At 39.2% G+C, this 21,304-nt stretch overlaps 2 protein-coding genes across 2 annotated transcripts; both read right to left on the bottom strand.

Moving 5' to 3' along the window:
- Nucleotides 1-1,547: 1,547 nt before the first annotated feature.
- Nucleotides 1,548-18,917, bottom strand: LOC131782298 (vigilin-like). Its single transcript, XM_059099021.2, has 19 exons — nt 18,715-18,917; nt 18,237-18,557; nt 15,431-15,652; nt 14,610-14,810; nt 11,594-11,903; nt 10,707-10,918; nt 10,062-10,166; nt 9,618-9,696; nt 9,363-9,502; nt 8,645-8,863; nt 8,094-8,180; nt 7,476-7,607; nt 6,619-6,837; nt 5,788-6,009; nt 4,956-5,462; nt 4,563-4,802; nt 3,762-3,989; nt 2,883-3,095; nt 1,548-2,524 (listed from the first exon to the last, which is right to left on the bottom strand). The coding sequence occupies exons 2-19, from the start codon at nt 18,510-18,512 to the stop codon at nt 2,243-2,245; spliced, it is 3,894 nt and encodes a 1,297-aa protein (XP_058955004.2). The 5' UTR covers nt 18,513-18,557; nt 18,715-18,917; the 3' UTR covers nt 1,548-2,242.
- An 878-nt stretch (nt 18,918-19,795) lies between these two features.
- LOC131782310 (serine/threonine-protein kinase mos-like) lies at nt 19,796-20,915 on the bottom strand. Its single transcript, XM_059099033.2, has one exon. It carries the CDS (start codon nt 20,725-20,727, stop codon nt 19,873-19,875), a length of 855 nt encoding a protein of 284 aa, XP_058955016.2. The 5' UTR covers nt 20,728-20,915; the 3' UTR covers nt 19,796-19,872.
- Nucleotides 20,916-21,304: the final 389 nt, after the last annotated feature.

The following is a 21,304-nucleotide window of genomic DNA, read 5'->3' as shown; positions in this document are numbered from 1 at the left end:
CCAATGCCTCCGTTGCGAGCCAGAAATTGGCGACAAAAGTCAGCAAATCCCGCGCTATTCCCCCGTACGTCCCCGGGTCAACCCCCTGGGATGGCCGCTGATAAGTGCATAATAACAATAAACTAGGGAAAAAGAAATTTCAAAATTGTTCTCTTACAGTGTACTGTACTGTAATGTTTTGTAATTTTCCTTCAATTTCTTCATTATTTAAAAATCTTGGAATGTACGTTTGCATAAATCTGTACCACCATCCACATTCAGCAGCCGTGATAGTGTCTATCACGTGTCTATCTGTCTGCAGGGCTTAATCGTCTTGCCTCTGCTCTGTTGTTCATCTATTCTTGCTGCTATGGACGTCTTATGTCCACTTTAAGGGCTGCTTTTAAGGCACTTATTGCTTGCTCTACGATGTTAAGAAATGGGCTGTAAGGCGGTAGCTTTTTAAGATCAGAATTAGGACCAGGAATGGCAGGATGTTGTGGGCTGGTGTGCCGTCCTAAATGAAAATCACATGATCATTTGGGTCAAGATTTAGCCTTGCCTGTGACAGTCTTTCTTTTGCTACTGTACGGTCATGGATTGTTGGTTTTCTTGGAAGACGCTGTCTCAATTCTTGATTTATCTGTGCTAGTGTTAGCAGGCAATTTTCGTTTAAAATGTCATTCAGGCAATTCCTCATTTCATCATCTACTCGAACATGATTTGCTCCTCCTCGTGGTCTCTCCGCGATCCTTCACTCTCGCAAGCATCGTGCTACGATACTTCTTGCCGTTGTTCGGTTTACTTCGATAGTAGCGGCAACCATCAAATAATCTTCATTAACATCTTCGAAGGCTTGAATAATTCTTTGTCGCTGTTCAAGTAGGATTCTGTTTCTTGGTGGCATGATTTTCTTCGGTTGTATTTGTCTCTAATGCGTCTACTTGTTCATACAGCGTACACTGTTTCTTACAGTGTACTGTACATGTCAAATGTTGATTTTATTTCTGCTTCAGCAAAATATTGTGCAAAAAGAGACAAAATTTAAATAATGTACATACTCTTGTATTTTTGGTCAGTATTTTAAAATACATGTAACTAACATGAATAACACTGATGAATATTTTTTCTTTCTATTGTTCGAAAAACACCAATATTTGTCAGTTCACGTCAATGATTGACCATTTTGAATAAACGGTTGTACGAAGGTGCTATTGATTGTGCGTCTCTGTGCAAATTGTATTGTCTCCAATACGCAGTGGATTGTCATACTATGCAATTGATTTTTTATTGGTGTTAATGATCGACCATTGCGCGAGATTGAAAGTATATTTGTCGTGTTTGTTTGTCCAAAGGTGCAATTGTTCATCCGTTGATGCTATTGAATGTTAATATATATGCAAATAGCGTTCTTGAAAGTATATTTGTTAAGTTTGATTGACCGAAGGTGCAATTGTTCATCCGTTGATGCTAAAAAAAACTTAGGACCCCGTCGGGGCATTGGAACGATGAGGGGACTTTACAGCTCAGACTAAACGTCAAGTGACGACAAAAAAGATAAGACAAGGTTATTCCTTTTCTGGTTAAGCAATTTATTTGACCTTACAAAGCCACTTAAGAACTGGTACCGGCCAAGTAAAATAGTTACTCGGCCTTTTTGCAAGGTTACAGAAGTCACTTGGTTAGACGTACCAATAAGCAACCAAGCAGACATTTGGGTTTCATTTTTATCTAAATATTTCTATTTTGAAGGGGTGGGAATATAAAGAATATCAAATATTATGTTAGATTTTATTTTTTTTCTTCTCCTTCTATGGAAGTATGTCTGTTTATTTGATTGTCAAAAGAGGAGTCGGTAAAATCAGATGAAAAAATAATTTAATTTTGCTGAGCAAGCTAATCGACGATGATGTGAATTTTCGTCCAAGACAGAGAGTAACTAAACCCCTTTAACAACCCCTTAACTATACCAAATCAAAAGCACGCAACTCCTCCACCAGCATACGACAAATTCAAGGTCTCATCGAGGGAAACTAACAAAAATCAACCGGAATAACAACGCTATGTGATTTTGATCATACAATGTCTCTTAGTTACCAAGTGCCAGTCACACAAACACAAGAAACAGGGAAAATAATCAGAAAAAAAATTATAATAATTTCACCACAACGGTAAACAAGCTAACAAAGCTAATAAAATCTACTAAAATCTTCGTTAAGCTGTCAGCGACCTTGCTCACTAAAAGTGTCGTGGTATACTCTTCTCAACGGCGGGTCGGACCCCAGGCTGTGGGACGGGGAGCGGCCGCGGAGCTGCCGATACAGGGGAAGTCGGCAATGTTGGTGGTATCAGGTGGAAGGGGCCTTTCTATAGTAGACTGCTGTTGAGGTGGGGGCTGCTGCTTCCTGCCTCCATCTGCCTTCCGCACGTTATCCCAAGGAGCATCCCTAACAACGAACCCTGCCTGGTTGCCTTGTTTACTTGGCGGGTTTAGGTAATGGTTGACAACGTCATGTTGTTCAATCTCGTCCCGTACGTCTTGCATCTTAAGGAAGGAAATAAAAGGAATAAGTGCCGTGATGCGCGACAAAATATTTAAGTTAATGCCACGGAGATCACAATATGAATATTGGTAAAGGGAATCACAGAACTGACGGCACTTTGGGATATTATAAGAACAGTATTCACAACCTAATAATCAGCGTTGTGTTGGTCTAGGTGACCGGTAAGGAGAGCACGGGAAGGTGAGGGGAAAGGGGAAAGGAGAAAGGGGAAAGGAGAAAGGAGAAAGTTTAAGAGAGCGCGACCTTGAGGATCTAGAAGGGTTCAAAGATATCACTTTACGCTCGCGTCAAGTTGGTCCACCAAACCTCTTTTGCATATATAATATCTTGTGCACTCACGTATTCCTCTTCCAACAACAGAAGCTGATCTTTTGCTTCCTCTACGTTATCTGCAAGACCGGAAATGACGACAGGATCAGAGGTGTTGAGTGACGGGAACCGTATGTCCACCCTGTAGGTGTCCATGAATTTCCGGATGGCTCTTCCTTTGGTGCCAATCAGACGGCGGTGAACTCGGGGGTCAATGGGTACCTCTACACTCACTTGCTCCTCCTGCCAAAACAACAACAATTAACACGCTGGTATCGGCACGATAAGATTGCAAATGAGCCGACCTACTGCACGCTCCATGAAGTTAATCCATAAAACAAACAAGCTGTTATCACTGTAGTGGCGCAGTCGTGCGATGATTACGACACCGCTTATTTCCGTTTGGTGTCAGTCTTAGAGCAGGCGCTCATGACCAGCGTGGCAAGACGCTCGTTTCTTCGTCCCCGAGAAGATTTTAGACGAGTCATGGAGAGATTTGCAAGGGGGTCTGGCACTAATGAGTATCAGTATCAGTATCAGTGCCAGACCCCTCTCAGACCTCTCATCAGTTCACGTTGCTCAAGGCTTCATACGTTCCCGCGGGCGAAGAAACACTCATGCCCAGGCGCTAATAAGGAGCGCGTGCTCACAAATTAGTTTGTGTCGCATAACGCGACTCAAGTGTTACTCCTGCCCAACCCCCCCCCCCCCTCCACCCCCTCCCTTTTTCCCCCGTTCAATAAAATACAATCTATGGAGACAGTGTTACAGCAAAGACGGGTAATATTGCACGATCACATTTTAATTTCACCGCATTCTTATCAAAGGCTAATAAAAAGGTTTACATAAGCTAAAACAGGCAAAGTGCTAAAAAAAGTGCTACGAAAGCCTAATAAAATTAACACCTACCAACTCATGAACTATCTTCAAAATGGCTTCCTTGGCTGCTTCACAGTTATGCTCGTAACCAGTCAAGACAATCTTGTCCGCGTCAGCCTCCGAAGATTCCACGGGTGGAAATTGTATCTGTACTCCGTGTTCGGTGCGGATCTTCTGAATAACTTGTCCTTTGCGGCCAATGATCTTAGGGTGATAAGAACTAGCGACGGTTATTTCCATTTTGAAACTTCGTAGTTGCTGCGAAATGAATGGAAATAACCATTACTCTAGATGGGAACGTTATTCCAAGGTTGGCGCGTCTAAAATCTGGCCCGAATTACACATTATTGTGGCTTCTAACTGGTGTTTGTCCTGGCCATTTGTTCCCACCCTTGATTGTTTCTACTTATCAATTGCTTCTTCTACCCCTTTTCCTTTCATCCTTTTACCGTTGAAGAAAACTAAAGTCGAAAAGTAAACCAGAATTGCTTTGTTTTTACTTTAGGTCGTTGTGTGATTAGTCCAGAAAACTTGCGCCACTTTTCCAGCCAATCAGATTCAAGACCAACCGACCGCGACTAGGTCGGCCACGTTTTCCCGCTCTTCAGGTAGTTGGCTTGTTTATTCTCCAAGTTCTCACTAGCTCCTCGGATTTTCCTTACTATGATTGATATTGATTTACTATTGATTGCTTTGGTTTCGATTTTACGACAATCAATCGAAAAGCTCTCCAACCGCACCCTGCCGGGAGCATACCACGAAAGCGCACGGCAAAAATCACATATAACGATCATTTAAGACAAGGTCCTTTTATACAGATCAGAATCTTACCCGATCTTCATTCTCTGCCTCAATCACAGCCACCTTCTGTTCAAGCGCCTCGATAGCCTTGTTGACCTTGGGACGAGTACCAACAATGACTACCTGGTCAGACTCGTCCTTAGAGGGGGGTATGGTAATATTGACGTCAAACTCGTCCATCATTTGACGGACATTGGCTCCTTTGGCACCGATTATAAAGCGGTGGTAATCAAATGGAATGGTCATCATCTCTGTGATTGGGACAAGTTCCTGGAAGCAAACAATTAATAGGGTGTAAGGCGTAAAAAACTTCAGCGCAAAGAGGCAGACACGGCATTGGACATTGGATGGCTCGGGTACACAAAATCTCGTCGATTTAGCGCAAATTGCCACCCCTTCCGCTGAGGAAAAATGTCTACATACCAGTAATGCTTCTTTAGCAGCTTCAGCATTATCCTTAGATCCAGTAATAGTGATGATGTCACACTTTCGGGGACTAGCCGGGGGGGAGCCAGCTTCATCGCCGTTCACCTCCACGGGGGAGGAGCTGCCATTAACCATGCCTTGTCCCTTAGCTGCCGGGTCTCGGTCGGGAAACTTGATCTGAACATTGTACTGTGAAGTAACCTTCTGGACATTGACCCCTTTGGCTCCCATGATGTTACGGTGGTACTTCTGAGGGATGACGCACTCGATGGACACCATGGAATCCAGCTCATCTACAATCTCTAGGATCCTTTTCTTTGCTCCGTCGATGCAATCCTTGGCCCCTTTCAGGACAACACGATCAGAGTTCACGCCGTTCCTGGGGAAACTGACCACAACTCCGCCGAAGTCGTCGGCGATCTCGCGCAGTTTTTCACCTCGCTTGGCAACAAAATACTTATGGTGTTTGGGGTCTACGTGTACCTCGCCTTCGACGATGTTGTCCTGTAAAAGGGGGGAAATAACCAAGTTTTCACTAAAGCTATCTATATAAATACGTTATGTGCGATCTTAGAAGCAGTTGCATATTAGGGTGAAGGAAAAGAAAATGAGAGACGTTTACATGCTAATCTATCCACAATCAGCTTGCAAAGGAATTTCCTCAATTTCCTTAGGCGTTGACAAGGAAAATTTGTTGAACAATCACGAGCTTGTTTGGTTCGTAATCATTTCTTTTATTCCCGTGACCTCAATTCTCGATTCATGGGTGAAAGGAGAAATTAGATGCTAGTCACTCTGAGGGGTCAGAAAGTTGAAAACATATCTGTACCAGATCCTTGATAGCTTTCATCAGTTCTTGCTTGGCTGCCTCCACTCCTTCCTTCTTTCCAATGATGGTGATCAGTTCCTTGTCTTCATCACTTGGTGTCGGGAAAACGATCCTCGCTCCTGTATTCTCGCGCACCTTTCTGATGTTGGATCCACCCCGTCCAATTAAAAAGCGGTGATGCTGTGGCTTTGCACGAATCTCTAGGGTGTAACTATTGGTCTCCTGTGACACGGAAGAAAAAGTGAGATTTAATTTCATGAAAACCTTAATTAGTTTTGATTTGTACTTGCTACTAGTTACTTGACTGTCGCATATTGCGAGTCTGAGTAGTCTTAAAATTTATAAATTCACCTGACAATTTTCATCTCAGCCTTACAAAATAATATTGAAAAAACCCTTTAAATTCAATTCCGTAGGAGCTTAAACTTTTCCTTAACAAAATGAATTACTGATCTGAAAACTGTCCGTGCATTGTAGGATTGAGCGATCAACAACTGGCAAAACCGATCTCAGTCCTTTTTACGTGTACTGTGACGAAAATCAGTGAATGACTCCGATATACTTGGAGAAAAAGAATTCCAAGTGCTCCCGATGGGATTTGCACCTACGACCTTCCGATTACTGCTGCGAATGGTCTACCATTAAGCTATTGGAGACTAGTGGCAGGCTAAGGCGTTTAACTGGGTCCATGGGCACAAACGTCCTGCATAATGCTAACAGAGGAATGTCGATGTGATGCTTCTGCGCGATGAGGATGAAAATGAAGATGGAGAATTTTAAATCTAGCGATTTTTATGCAAAACATCCATTTTTGAAAACTTAATTTCTAACCTTTTCATTCAAAAGCTCCAGAAGCTGTTTCTTGGCTTTTTCCACATCATCCTTTGGTCCACGAATAAGAACTTTGTCACTGTTGGTTCCCTCAGGTGGGAATTTAATACTTACTCCCCCACAATCATCCATGATTGAACGGATCAACCGGCCTTTTGCACCGATCACAGCATTGTGATGTTTGTGTGGGATAATTACTTCAATTTGGGTGACATTTGCCTGAAAAACATACGTGTACATTTGTTAACCCTCTAACGACAAGCACCTCTTTCATAATTCTCTGCGTTTGTTGCTATATACATTTACCTCTGTACTTCTACGCAAATTAGTTACGAGAATCTGGCTAAAAATTAACACAACAAGCTGTTTATTAGTCCATAGAAAATGGAGAATTTTCTGATCACTGGTCTTTCATTTGCCTGAAAAACGTACGTGCGCTTTCGTTAAATCCTTAACACCAAAGATCTCTTCCAAATTTCTCTCTGTTAGATGCTTTTTACTTCTATGAGAGATAGTTCTAAGAATTGAGTAAGATGACAGGATGTTCAACAGTTAATGGAAATCAGAGAATTCTCTGGCTAAATTTCAATGGCCCTAACTATCCTTCATCCCGTTACTAAGAACATCCTTTCGTTATATCACAGTATGCTCCTGCCCCTATATTCTTGATTTCATTTCCTGAGATAATATCGTGAGACAACACTGTCTCCATAAGAAAGTCTAGTTTCTTATTCTCATCACTGCTATATGGATAATGTCAACATGTGGTTAGGAGATTTCAAATTTTAGTCACTACTTGGGAACTGAGTGTTAAGCCTTGAATCTACACTCCTCGAATACAACAGGTAAATCCTTACCAGCTCATTCTGTATTGTTGTTATGCGGTCACGTGCAGCTTCCACCTGTGCTTTGTGTCCTGTAATGACAATGACGTCACTGTCACTTCCTTCAGCTGGCAGCTCAATCTTTGTGTCAGTTTCTTCTCGGATCTGCAGAGTAAGCAGTGACAGATATTTAGACAGCACATAGATGAGAAGAATCTACAAATCTAAACTTCAGCATTCATATTCTCCAAACTGTTTGATTCATGTTTCCTATGGTACTGATAGAGAGAATTAGTCAGACAATCAGGAGCTTCTCTTGGTCTCAATAATTTCTCTCATTCTCCTAACCTTTATTATTGGTTGAAGGATGATACAGTAAGGGGAAACTAAATTACCCTGTGATCTAGAATTGCATTGGTCTTGCTTTACTCCATTCAGTAACAGGAAAACTTTCTCAACACGTCTCAGTAATTAAGTGAAGCCAATCAAGACTTGTACCCAACCACACCAAAGCTTAAAAGCTGTTTTGTTAAAAAAAGTTTAAAATTGTTTCTCCCCAAAAGCTGCTTGGACCAAAAGTACAAGTTAATGACAACCTTTTACCGCAATCAACTGAGGCTATTTCTATTTCTGGTTAACAACACACAATACCTTCTTGATGGTTGCTCCACCTCTGCCAATCACATTCTTATGGAACTGTTTAAAAATGGGAACTTCAACACGGTAGTTAGCAGCAATCTAAACAAAATAAAACAGAAGAAAGATTCAGTGCATCTGCCAGCTGACCTATAATATCTATCTAGTTAGTTTGTCTTGTCAAGCAACCCATTTACCAATTACAACATGCCAAGAGATGTTTAAAACTATGTAATTTGTCAACAGAATGAAGATGATTATATAAAAAAAAAACAAATAAAAAAAACATATAAATAAGTCAATATCAGAATGCTGAATGTGCAAATATGGTGACACAATGTTAAAAAATTAGGATGATTTTTCAGCCAAAACACCCTCTGATGGTCAAGCATTTGGTCTTTCATACATGTGACTGTAACAATTACCTTTTTGTACATAACGAACTATTTGACTTTGAGCAAGCTTTTCCCAACAGAATGGCAACAAAACAAAAGAGAGTTCAGCTTGTAACATACTTTAGCTGCCCTAAAAGAACAAAATTGTTCAACTGAACCAACAAGTATTACCAGTTCAGAGCTCAGTCTCTTGAGCAAAGTGTAAACACCATCTACATCTTCTCTGGGTCCTCGTAAATTCACAATATCACTCATTTTGCCAGCATCAGGGAAGGAGATTTGAACTTCTGGATATTTCTCCCGAATCTCACGGATCTTTCCTCCCTTAGTGCCAATGATGGTTCGGTGGAATCGTTGTTCAATAAGAATATCTTTGGTCTTTTCATTTTCCTGCAAGGAGCAGCACATCAAAAAAATTTTCACACATGGATGACACTTGAAAACTGATCTTACTTTGAGCTACATTTATGATGGGAACCCTTTAATAAACATTACAATGAGTAAAAATTCTAAAGGACATTTGAAAGGAAACAGAATCTTTCAATGTGACTTTCCCATAATTTGAGTAACTAACTTTTCAACTCCCACAAGTGATCAACACAGACTTTCTCCTTTCAATATCAACACAATATCAAGCGAACAAGTGATGAGAATTCAGAAAAACATCAGAAGGGGATTAATTAGTTGATGCAATTATCAAATTCTCCAAACTACCATCAGAAGAATTGTATGACAGACAGTAAGGAGAATTACTAACTAGATCTTGGAGGTGATGGGGTTAAATAATGGGAGATACGCCACACCAAAAATGCTTATATTGCCAAAACAGCAAAAACAAACAAACAAAAAAATTGAAAACTGTAAAAACATTTTGCACAAATAAACTTACCAGTTTCTTAACCATTTGCAATATTTCAGCTTTGGCCAAAGCTACTCCCTTGGGTGAACCTTCAATCCTCAGTACATTGCTCTTTTCGTTGTTGGATGGAATCAAAATGGATGTTCCTGTTTCAGTTTTAATGCGGTTCACTGAAAAATACAAGCAGAAACACATGTATGCTCCATTGCTTGGTTTGTTTTCTTTTCACAAACACTTGAAAGGTATCACAAACAAACTGCAATTTGATGAAGTTTACAGTCATACCATTGCTTCCATTTTTGCCAATGATGTGTGGGTGATACTTATGGTCAACTAAGATTTCTGCAAAGTCCATGGATGCTCTCTGTCATTTGGACAACAAAAGCAGTGGTTGGTGAGAAATCAAACACAGATTCTACTGACAATAATAAGTTCTCATAATTTACCCATTTCTTTTCATCTAGTCACATTTGCCTAGCTTCCCATAATAGAGGACTTAAATATCTCACTTTTTCAATATTTTACTTTTTCATTTTACATGTTTGGCCATTCTGAGCTGTCTCAATCTCATCAAGACTCTTTTGTCCCCATCTACACAGAAAACTTACCAGAAAGAGAACCCTTTCGAAAACAAAACACACTTCTGATGGTTTTCAAAATGTAAGGACTTCTGTTGTAAGACAAACATTGTCACATATTTGATCTACCTTTGGTTAAACCTGAACTCACCAGTTCTCTAATAAATGTCTCAAGGGATTCTTGTGCCTTCTCTACTTCCTGAGGGGGTCCTTCTAGAGAGACGCTGTCCTTCTCATCACTGAATTCAACATGAACCTGTCAAAAATCACCGTCCTATTACGTCATGCACATAAAATACAACAAAATTACACACTGGACATAGAATTGTCATGTGCAGAGGTTTCAATAATCCTATACACCCTAAAATCAGCATCCACAGTCTCCATACTCCTCTCTATACATTCCCTTTAGTACTGACAAGGAGGCTCTCTTGTTTAGGTTGCACTATAACAATTCCTTCCCGGGCACAGCTGCATATTGCACCATCGACAGCAGCTTATTGAAATAGTTACTGCAACCACTGTATCTGAGAACATCCAACTGTTTGCAGTGTGTGTGCTTGTGCTCTGTGTTGACTTCCAAATCTAACAAGTGAATTAAGGGGTTTCTTCTCCGCACAATTTTCCAACCTCCACCAGAAAACAAGTGACGAGAATAGAAAAATTATCAGCTGGATTTCTTGTTCTTGATCCTAAATTCTCCCAACTGATTTACAAAGAAGAGTATAATAACAAGAAGGAAGAATGTCAAATCACATTGAGGGAATGAAAAGGTAGATTAACTAAAGCTGCCAACCTTTTGTAAATCCTGGGTAATCTTGCGTATATTCTGTCCTTTCCTGCCAATGATAAACCTGTGAAGCCAGCGGGGTGCATCAACCTCGGCACTTACAACACTGCTTGCTTTCTCATACACCTGGGTCAAGGCTGTCCCAAGTTTATCTGGCTCACCACGCAAGGTGATGGTCTCTGAATCACTGTCTAAAGGTGGCATCTCCACAGACACACCTGAGAAAATAAATTTCCACACCAGAAATTCACCTCTCTTTTTCTTGATAATTATATGATAAAATTAATTGCCTTAACCTTTTAAGCATGATTACCTGGAATATAAAAGGATGTTTACATTTTAACTGTCTTTAGCTTGCCAAAAGGCTTCATTAGAAGAACTGGGTAAGTGAGCATAGTAACACTGAGTTGAAGCTGCTAATTCATGATGCCAGAGCATCATTACCCTCTAATTATCAGAGGTGATCAACATATAACTTCTCCTCATAGTATTCATACATTATCCAGCAAACAAATAATAATACTCAAACTTATCAGGTAGAAGTTGTTATTCTAAGATCTAACAAAATTCACATCACTAATTTACTGGGGCATGTGTAGCAGCTAAAGGGGAGAATTAACAATCACATTTTGGGAGTTTAAGGGTTGATGCAGCTTGTGCATGAAACTTTGGGCTGGGCCTAGCTTAAAACAGGAGTCTATCCACAGGTTAAACTGCACAGCATTTCATTCTAACATTATCTGTTGAAAATGGAAAGAAAAATGATCTATACTCCTTTTGAGACTTTACATCTGCTACTTTCACTACAGGAAATTTACTATTCAGCAGTCAGTTTTTCTTTTTCTGATGGCTTCCTGTTGATATATATTTCTGAACTTCATTCCTATACTCACCAGTAAGAGCCAGTATTTCCTGCAGGGTACCTCCACGAGGACCAATCACATACTTATGCTGAGACTTCTTTACTTCAATGGACACAGTGGTCGTCTTCCGTTTTTTCTCCTCATATATAGCCATAATGATTTCCTTTGCCTTAGCCACACCTTCCTTCTCCCCTGCAATAGTGATCTCGTCCTTCTGAACGGATGGAGGTGGGATGTTGATACGTGCTGTAGTCTGTTCCGTGATCTTCGAGGCATTGGCTCCGGATATGAAAGGATGGTAAAAATGTTCAATGTTGAGTCTTTCAAAGGCAAGTTTAGCCTGCAAAAAATAATTAGAAATAAAAAACAGTGAGGAATAGTGAGGTGTTACTTAACAAAAATTTTCCCTCAAACACCAGGCCTCCACTCAAGCCAGGTGGCTCATTCAGCCCAAGCTCATCTCAGCTTCTGTGGCACAAGTGGAAAGGGAGTATTGCAATTCCCCAACCCAAACCAGAATGGGATGCAAGTCAAACACAAGTTCCCCCATTAGGCTCCACAGACCATTAAGCCATACATAGTCCTGGCTGAAGAGGGGCAGTGTGAGAGGAAATCATCTTGCTGAAAAAACTCACCACAGAACAAGGTCTTCACCTAAGACCTATTAACTTGAGGTGTGTAGTGCTGACCCTAACACCACAACATCATCTCAAAATTTCACTTTAAAAACAGGCCATAACAGCATCTCAAAATTTCATTTTAGTAAAAGGCCACAACATAACCTCACAATTTCACTTTAGAAACAGGCCACAAAATCACCTCACAATTTCACTTTAGAAAAAAGCTACAACTTAATTTCACTTCATAAACAGGCCACATCATCTCACAATTTCACTTTAGAAACAGGCCACAACATCATCTCACTATTTCACTTTAGAAAAAAGCTACATAACCTCACAATTTCACTTCATAAACAGGCCACATCATCTCACAATTTCACTTTAGAAACAGGCCACAACATCATCTCACAATTTCACTTTAGAAAAAAGCTACATAACCTCACAAATTCACTTCAGAAACAGGCCACAACATCATCTCACAATTTCACTTTAGAAAAAGCTACAACATAACCTCACAATTTCACTTCATAAACAGCCACATCATCTCACAAATTCACTTCAGAAACAGGCCACAACATCATCTCACAATTTCACTTTAGAAACAAACCACAACATCATCTCACAATTCCACTTTAGAAACAGGTCACAAAATCATCTCACAATTTCACTTTAGAAACAGGCCACAACCCACAATTTCACTTAAGAAGCAAGCCAAAAAGGATCTTATACTCAGAAACTAAAAATTGAGACAAAATTAGTTGACAAATTGTGCCTAAGCAGTAATCTTGATCCTTTAAATCCCAAGATCTGAAAGTTAATTCTCCCCTCTTGCTGCTGCACATTTTCTTTTAACTAAGTCACAAAAATTTGGTGTTAGATCAAGAGAAAAACCTCTACTTGACAAGACACAGGCCACAACATCATCTCACAATTTCACTTTAGAAAAAAGCTACAACAAAACCTCACAATTTCACTTCACAAACAGGCCACATCATCTCACAATTTACTTTAGAAACAGGCCACAACATCATCTCACAATTTCACTTTAGAAAAAGCTACAACATAACCTCACAATTTCACTTCAGAAAGAGGCCTCAATATTAGCTCACAATTCACTTTAGAAAAAAGCTACAACATAACCTCACAATTTCACTTTAGAAATAGGCCACAACATAACCTCACAATTTCACTTTAGAAATAGACCACAACAGCATCTCACAATTTCACTTCAGAAACAGGCCACAACATCATCTCACAATTTCACTTTAGAAATAAGCCTCAATATTAACTCAAAATTCACTTTAGAAAAAGGCCATATCACCTCACAATTTCACTTTGGAAACAGGCTACAACAGCATCTCACAATTTCACTTTAGAAATAGGCCACAATATCACCTCACAATTTCACCTTAGAAACAAGCCATAATGTTATCTCACAATTTCACCTTGGAAACGAGCCACAACATCATCTCACAATTTCACTTCAGAAACAAGCCACATAATCATCTCAAAACTTCACTTTAGAAACAAACCACAATATCATCTCACAAATTCACTTTAGAAACAAGTCACAACATCATCTCACAATTTCACTTTAGAAACAGGCCACAACATCAACATCATCTCACAATTTCACTTTAGAAACAAACTACAAAATCATCTCACAAATTCACTTTAGAAACAAGTCACAACATTATCTCACAATTTCACTTTAGAAACAAACCACAACATCATCTCACAATTCCACTTTAGAAACAGGTCACAAAATCATCTCACAATTTCACTTTAGAAACAGGCCACAACCCACAATTTCACTTAAGAAGCAAGCCAAAAAGGATCTTATACTCAGAAACTAAAAATTGAGACAAAATTAGTTGACAAGTTGTGCCTAAGCAGTAATCTTGATCCTTTAAATCCCAAGATCTGAAAGTTAATTCTCCCCTCTTGCTGCTGCACATTTTCTTTTAAATAAGTCACAAAAATTTGGTGTTAGATCAAGAGAAAAACCTCTACTTGACAAGTTTAAGTGTCCTCATGACAAGTCTGTCTGTATGGATATGAAAGGGAGAAGATACAAGTAAATCACCTCTGGGAGTTAAGGGATTAAGACACCAGATAAACACTTCTTTTAGCATTGCACAATAATCTGCAAAAGGGAATGCTACTCCAACATTAAATGTTGCTTGCTTGCTTGCAACTGAACATCAGAGAAATTTTAGAACACTACAGTTAAGAAGGAGAAGTGCCAAGGCCAAAAGGGGTGAAAATTAAATCATAGGGGGGCTTGAAAATGCCAATGTGTTGACAATTCTGTCTCTGACTGCAGCTATACCTTGCAGAGCTGTGTTAGGCCACCCAAATAACTGCCAAACCTACGTTTCTTTAACTCCACTCCACCCAACACTAATTATCTCCTTGCAACTTACCTGTTCATCAGATATGATCTGTATCTCATGCCGAGCACTGTCCACACCTTCTTTTGTTCCCACAATTCTTATGGTATCAGATCCATCCCTAGGCATGGTGATTTTCGTCGCAGTTTGCAATTCAAGTGTCTGAAGCGTTTTGCCTCCTTTGCCAAGAATGAATTTGTGATGTTCACGGGGAACGTTGAGTTCAACATTAGCCTAAAAATTCAAGATTATATCAATTATGTTCATAAAACCCTACTGCCCTTCAACCTCTAACACTGACCAAAGTCTAATTCCTTCTTACATTAAATCCATGAATCACATGTTAAAGTCATGAGAATTAAGGAAATGATCACCAACTAAAAGGCCTAAAATTTAAAGGTTAACTTTCATTTTGTACATATAACAACACTACCCTTTGACAGTGACTAATGTTAAATTTTTTTCCTTATTCTCATTACTTGTTTGCTTGAAATAGTACTGACAGTGTAAGGAGAAATTCTGTCTAGGTCACTAGTGCAGCTTGCAGGGTCAACTCTTTACACCCTAATATTGGTTGTTATATTCTCTACACTGTTCTCTTTACATTTGTTATGGTACTGACAAGGAGAAGTTGTTTGACAATCAGGAGCTCCTCAAAATTGTTGATTATTTCCTGTATTCTTGTGACCTTTAAATTTGATTCAAGGGTGAAATTAGATGCCAGTCACTCTTAGAGGTGAAAGGTTGAATGAAATATAAAACTCAAATATCTGTCAAACTCCTTTGGGTACCAGCAGGTATGCTAGAATTCTCATTATAAATATATAAATTTTTCAGGTACAAACTGCTTTTACCTGAGTCTGAAGTTGGGTTAGCACCATACGCCTAGCTTTTGCCAGTAATTCCGGTTTTCCAGTCACCATGATTGTCAAGCCTTGATCTTTTCCTGAACTGATCTCAATTGAAGCTCCGGTCTTTGCCATAATGTCGCGGCAGATCTCTCGTTGACGGTCATCTCCAAAAGCATTTTCATTTGGCTGTTTGTAACGCCTTTCCTCCAGAGGAACTCGGAAGACCTACATTGAGAAGTAAAAAAGAAAACAAAAAACATTACCCAGGATTGTAAAGTACAATCACCACAAATAACAGCAATTCCTCTGTTCTTTACAAAACCTCTGTATTCTAAAGAATTGCTGGCATATTAAAACAACTGTTTCTTTCATCCTTTTACTCACAACAGCCAAAATCTTCATTCTCCACATGGTCTGTGCGATTATTTTTTGTCAACTATAAGTGAGAGAGGCTTTCATTTCAACCTAAGCAGATTTTTAAAGATAATCTGTGTTCCAAATCTACATCAGAGGCTGTATCTTCATCTAATGGAAAAGGGAGCCAGCAAAAACCCATCCCCATTACTGGGTGCAAGATCCACCATCTACTGATTCTAATTAAAAACCTACATAGAAACTTTAAATCCCTGAAGATATCATACTCAAATCTAAACAGCAAAACAATCAAAGACAAAAAGAAAAGACATGTTGATACACTTCTCTGTAAGAGAGAATCTGTAACTCTTTGTCTTTGCTAACTCTAAACACATTCTACACCCTTTGAGGACAAAGCCCCAGTGCTTTAATTTCAAAGACATGCTTTACAGTAAAAAATGATTTTATCTAACTTCTAGTTAGATTTGGATATCATATTAATTTATTACCACAAGCTCAACAAAAGTGTAGAAAGAGATCTGACCCTTTCCTGTGATATGAAAAAAGAAAATGACTTCTAACCAAAAAGGAATATTCTTTTCTCAAACTAACAATTGACACAAAAGACATTCTTGAGACAATTTCTCTCTCCCTGGAAATCTTTCATCTTATGTCCAATTAAAATTTATCTTTCAAAAAGCATTTTAAAGGAACTAAAAGAGAATGTGACGCATTTAGACGTGGATCAAAAGAGGTTAATAAAAACATTAAAAATGAAGCTTGGCTTGGCACATTTTACACTAACCCTACAAGATCAAAAGAAATGTTAACAAATTGCTTCCATGGAAACTGAAGCAGGAGAAAAGAATTTTATGCTATTATTTATTTAATCACCTGATCAAGTTTTGTTTACAGAAAGTCTTTCTTGTGTTAATCTTCATAATACTACCTTTCCACCTCTTTTATTTCAAAAGTTGCATATTAAGATACTGATTAATTCACTGATAGCTAGCCACTCCTGTCCTGAAGTTGGTGTCTCTCTGGACAGCTGTAACAAGTAGGATTATTCCCCTACCACTAGAGACTGGAGAAGTGAAAAAACACCTCGAGTAATTAGAAACAAGATCATATCACATTTCTGTTTTTCTCTCTTCTGGAGGGCATGATCAATTAAGTTTTTTAAATCATGAATTAATGGAAATTTTTTTAGTGAAGAAAGAAAAGGAAGAAATATATTCATTAAATTTCAACTCTTAGTCCTAAATGTATTTGGATCTAATTACAGTACCACATACTAACTAATGTTACTGGAAATTACAGCAAAATAACTCTTGACATATCTTGCTTGACACAAAGGATGCTTGATCATTTTATGTGGGGGCTTACAACAAATCGCTTATTTTCATGATAGGAAAATTAGTTTAATATGAAGTGGGCTGTTGGCGGGACACGTAGGGAAAAATTAACTCTATTCAGATAGTCATTGTTCGCTATGCAAATTGCCTATTTCGTGACAACAGTGCCGGCGAAACTCGAAGAAACATGTGATCAGAACTTTAAGACTGTTTTGTACATGTCGCTAAGACCTCACAAATACCTTTTTACTTAGTTATCAAAGAAGGCACGATAAAAACGGAACGCTAAAAATTAACTGTGAAACTGCGTGAATTCAGAAAGTGTGGATCAGCAATATAGAGGTATTTTTCATTATTCCTGAGAAATGGTTTTCGACTATTTTCTACTCAGAACTCAACGATTAAAAAACTTGGCGATCAACTACATAATTCCATTGATTTTAATGTGTCGTGAAATAATGTCAACATTTTACCAACCATTGAGGCAAGAATTATGAAAATATCACTTAAATTATTGATGCTTTGTATGGTTCAAAACTAACTAGCAAAATTCTGTCGAGATTGAAGCAGAAAAACGCTCAACTGTTAAAAAAGTACACAAAGGAAAAACGTGTCAATATAACGACAATGTTCTTTGGCAGTTACTATGTCAGGGAATAATTTAATGAAACTATTTCTTCATACTTCAACAACAGCCAACACCGTAAGCCGTGGGCTGACCGGAAGACCTGTAAACGTGGCTTGAAGAACTAAGCATCGTTCATTGTCTATCGAGAGGAAATATTCTAGGCGTAACAACTACAGACAAAAATAAGTTTACAATAACTGATACTATCTATTTCATGGACGTTCTTTTCCATATTATGAAATAAAAGCGATCCCGTGGGCGAAACAGAGAAAGGCAATTCCAGTCGTGAGGTTGTATCAATTTTCACGCTGAACGTAGCAATCTAAGTAAAGAACTCAAATCAGCTATATTCATACCAAACTAATAAATATTAGACAAGTTCAAAAAGAACAAATTAACCTTCACTTATTTAGAATTCCTCTTTAGGACGTTAATTTCCTTTTTGTCTCTATGCGATTTCAGTTATATATACCTGAGTCACAGTGGTAGAGCGAATCGGACCCGTTCCAGTTCGCCATTTTGATCCGGCGTCGCTTTGCGTTGAATTCTCCACATGAGCGCTTGGAAGGGGAGGGAAAGCTTCAGCATACGTCGGTTGATATCCCTCTAAGTCCAGTCCGTCATCTTCTTCGAAATGGTTATTCAAATCTTCCGGCGGGATGTAACCACCGTCGCTGTACACCGACCCTTGTAAGATTTCTTGAGGGTGGCTCTCGCCAGCAACAGGATCCCCATTAATCTTGTCCATATTCTTTAAATCTGGTCCGTTAGCCGGTCAGGATCTGCAGTCCCACTAAGGTAAAAAAAACATAACACAAACCAAAGCTGTTAAAGACAAGACTAGACGGGAAAATACTACGTCTTTACGGCACAATCACATCTCGTGGCTAATCGAAGGTTATTCAATCCACGATTGCAAACAAAGGGGAATTCCACTAAAATTGGCTAACCTGCTAAGCAATGAGGACTGTTTCCGATAAAATCAGTCCAGGGATAGATTCCTGGGTTAGCAAGCCAGTATGACGACCAAAGGAAAGGAAGGGAAACTAAATCTTTGGGCCAAATGGCTGAACGAAAAGAAACACTGATCAAGTACTTCTAAGAGAAGTATATCACGCGCGAGAGCACGACGACATCGATAAGTTCCTTTGTCTCACTTCCAAGATAATTACGTCATACACTAACCATCCAATCAAGTTATAAATTTTATTCGCTCCCAGTTTAGCCGAGGCTGCATGCAGGCGCAATATTTTGTTTGTGACTGCGGTAAACTTCTGAAGAGGATTTTTACGCCATGTCCTCTTGCGTGAACTAGTTAAGTGGAATGTCTCACTTCTTCCGCTGAAGCTGAAGAGCTAAAAAAGATCTCTTTGTCTCTTCCAGTCGAAGGTAAGACTGGGCTTCTGGGCATAACATTGGTACGCACAAAGATTCTTTTCCACAGGCTTCACATTTGTCGACCTTTGGATACTTTAAACCCGAAAATGTTTCGACGAGAGCGAAAATGAGTTGGCCCGATTGAGAGAAACCGGAAAAACAATTCATCCAACAAGGTGGTCACAATCTCCACGTAATCGCGTATAGAATCTTTAAGCTTACCAATCCGTTATTACCTTCGATAAAAAATAAAAAGAATTATGAAAAGAAAAACGAGAAATTGTCGCAGAGATTAAGGTAAAGCCTTTTATTCTGGCCCTCAGCCCATTTTTCAAGATTTTTGTCTTGTTGTTGTTAAAAAAAGGCGAGAAGTTGCGAATTGTGTGTAATTAAATGCATCAGAGGTCTGTATAAAATGAAACGATGCATTTTTAAATGGCGTGATAATGATTCAAAATTACATTAACGAATAATACACATAATAAATCTCTCTTTTCCTACTAACAAGTAATTATATATCTCAATATAGTAAAATATCTCTTAAATAAATAACTCTCCGCTTTGCATTTTAATATAAACTTCTTTATATACTACAGTTATATATCCGATCATTTGTATTTAATCTACATTATATGAAACAAACTTTACGTGCGTGTGACCAGCACTCTTCAATAAAATTAAAATATATATATACTTTCAATTTAATCTTTGATATCAGAGTCATTCAAGTTTCAAGGAATCAAACACTTAAGCAAGTTTACGACCGCGGTCATAGAAGGCCTTTCCTCGGGATTGCCATTCCATGATGACGTCATCAGCTCCCGGTACCGGTTGTCTACGTCATTTCCCTCGGGGATCTCCGGACGCAGATTACAGGCAACAACTCGGAAGATCACAATCTGATGATTTTGTAGCTTGTACGGAATTTCACGGGTCCAAAACTGCCACAAGCAGATTCCTAGGGAAAAAACGTCAGCTTTGAAGGTGGGACTTTCCCCCTTCAGGAGTTCGGGAGCCCGGTAGGCATATGTTCCGGTGAGATACGATCGTGACGGTGTATTGGGCCGTTCTTGGATGATCTGACAGCATCCAAAATCGGCGAGTTTACAGCTACCATCCGGAGCTATAAGAACGTTGGCGGGTTTTAGGTCGAGATGTGCGATGTTATTGTCATGCACATATTCCAAGGCAAGCGCCACCTCGTATGCAAATGTGACGCGCCGTTTAAAATCGACTTTTTCATCCGCGTCGTCCAGCACATGTTGCAAGTTTCTTGAACTGACAAACTCCATGATTATAAACGGTTGTTCTTCAAGGCTGCGCGCTGCGTTGGTTCCCAATACTCGCACAATGTTTGGATGTTTCAGAGACAAGACTTCGTGGTGCACTTCAGCCTCGAAGCTTTGCATCGCCGCTTTTTTGTTGCGAGTGTTGGTGTGAAACCTCTTCATGGCAACCTTGCAGTTCTTGTGCATAGCTTCGAAGACAGAACCAAACCCACCTGATCCCAAAAGGCGAATGACCTCGACCTCGTTGACATCGACTCGTGATATAAGTTCAATAGAGCTTTGACTTAGCATTCTCATTTTGTCTTCTGTTCACTATGGAAAGCAGTAAGTTTCCAGGATTCCCGGGTAACGGTATACTTAGGTGTAAAGCTTTGCTAATGAGGCATGATCGTGCCGCAGGGGAGTTATCATTACCCTTGGGTGTACATAAACAGATTTATGACCATTCATTGAAAGCTGAGAGAAATTAAACTGTGAAGTTTGAGTGTTAGTTAGGTGGCCATTTGATCAAAGTGTAAATATCACCAGCTTCCAACAAATGACTGCTATTAATGACGCACCTCGGAGACTGAGATGAAAAGAAGGACGCTCAAACATCTTTTGATTATTAAGAGACGGCAAATGTGGGCATTTTTTTTCTCCAAATAAAGGAGAAGTGGAGAGATACTCCGTCCTGTAAAAAAACACGCCAAAAAAATCAAAAACTTTATTCTCCTGATTATCAAATAAACTAAAAGATTCATCCTCACCAAGGTTCAGTAACACTAGCGGCATGCGATAGATTTATTCATATAAGTGACTTCCATAAAATTTCTCGCTACAGGATCACCTCTGAATCAAACATTAAGGTTACGAGAATAAAGGAAACGATCAC

This window comes from Pocillopora verrucosa, chromosome 9 (genome assembly GCF_036669915.1).
Source record: "Pocillopora verrucosa isolate sample1 chromosome 9, ASM3666991v2, whole genome shotgun sequence".
NCBI classification, from domain to species: Eukaryota; Metazoa; Cnidaria; class Anthozoa; order Scleractinia; family Pocilloporidae; genus Pocillopora; species Pocillopora verrucosa.
The sequence above is the reverse complement of the archived record's forward strand: the minus strand, read 5'-3'. Positions and strand labels throughout refer to the sequence as shown.

What these genes read in the sequence shown, in the direction of transcription:
- LOC131782298 (XM_059099021.2), bottom strand. Translation starts at nt 18,512, where the DNA reads ATGGACAAGATTAATGGGGATCCTGTTGCTGGCGAGAGCCACCCTCAA. An exon ending in TGGCAAAAATGGAAGCAATG is followed by an intron (nt 9,503 to 9,617) that starts GTATGACTGTAA and finishes TGTATTTTTCAG; the next exon opens with TGAACCGCATTAAAACTGAA. An exon ending in TGTTGTTGGAAGAGGAATAC is followed by an intron (nt 2,525 to 2,882) that starts GTGAGTGCACAA and finishes TCCTTCCTTAAG; the next exon opens with ATGCAAGACGTACGGGACGA.
- LOC131782310 (XM_059099033.2), bottom strand. Translation starts at nt 20,727, where the DNA reads ATGAGAATGCTAAGTCAAAGCTCTATTGAACTTATATCACGAGTCGAT.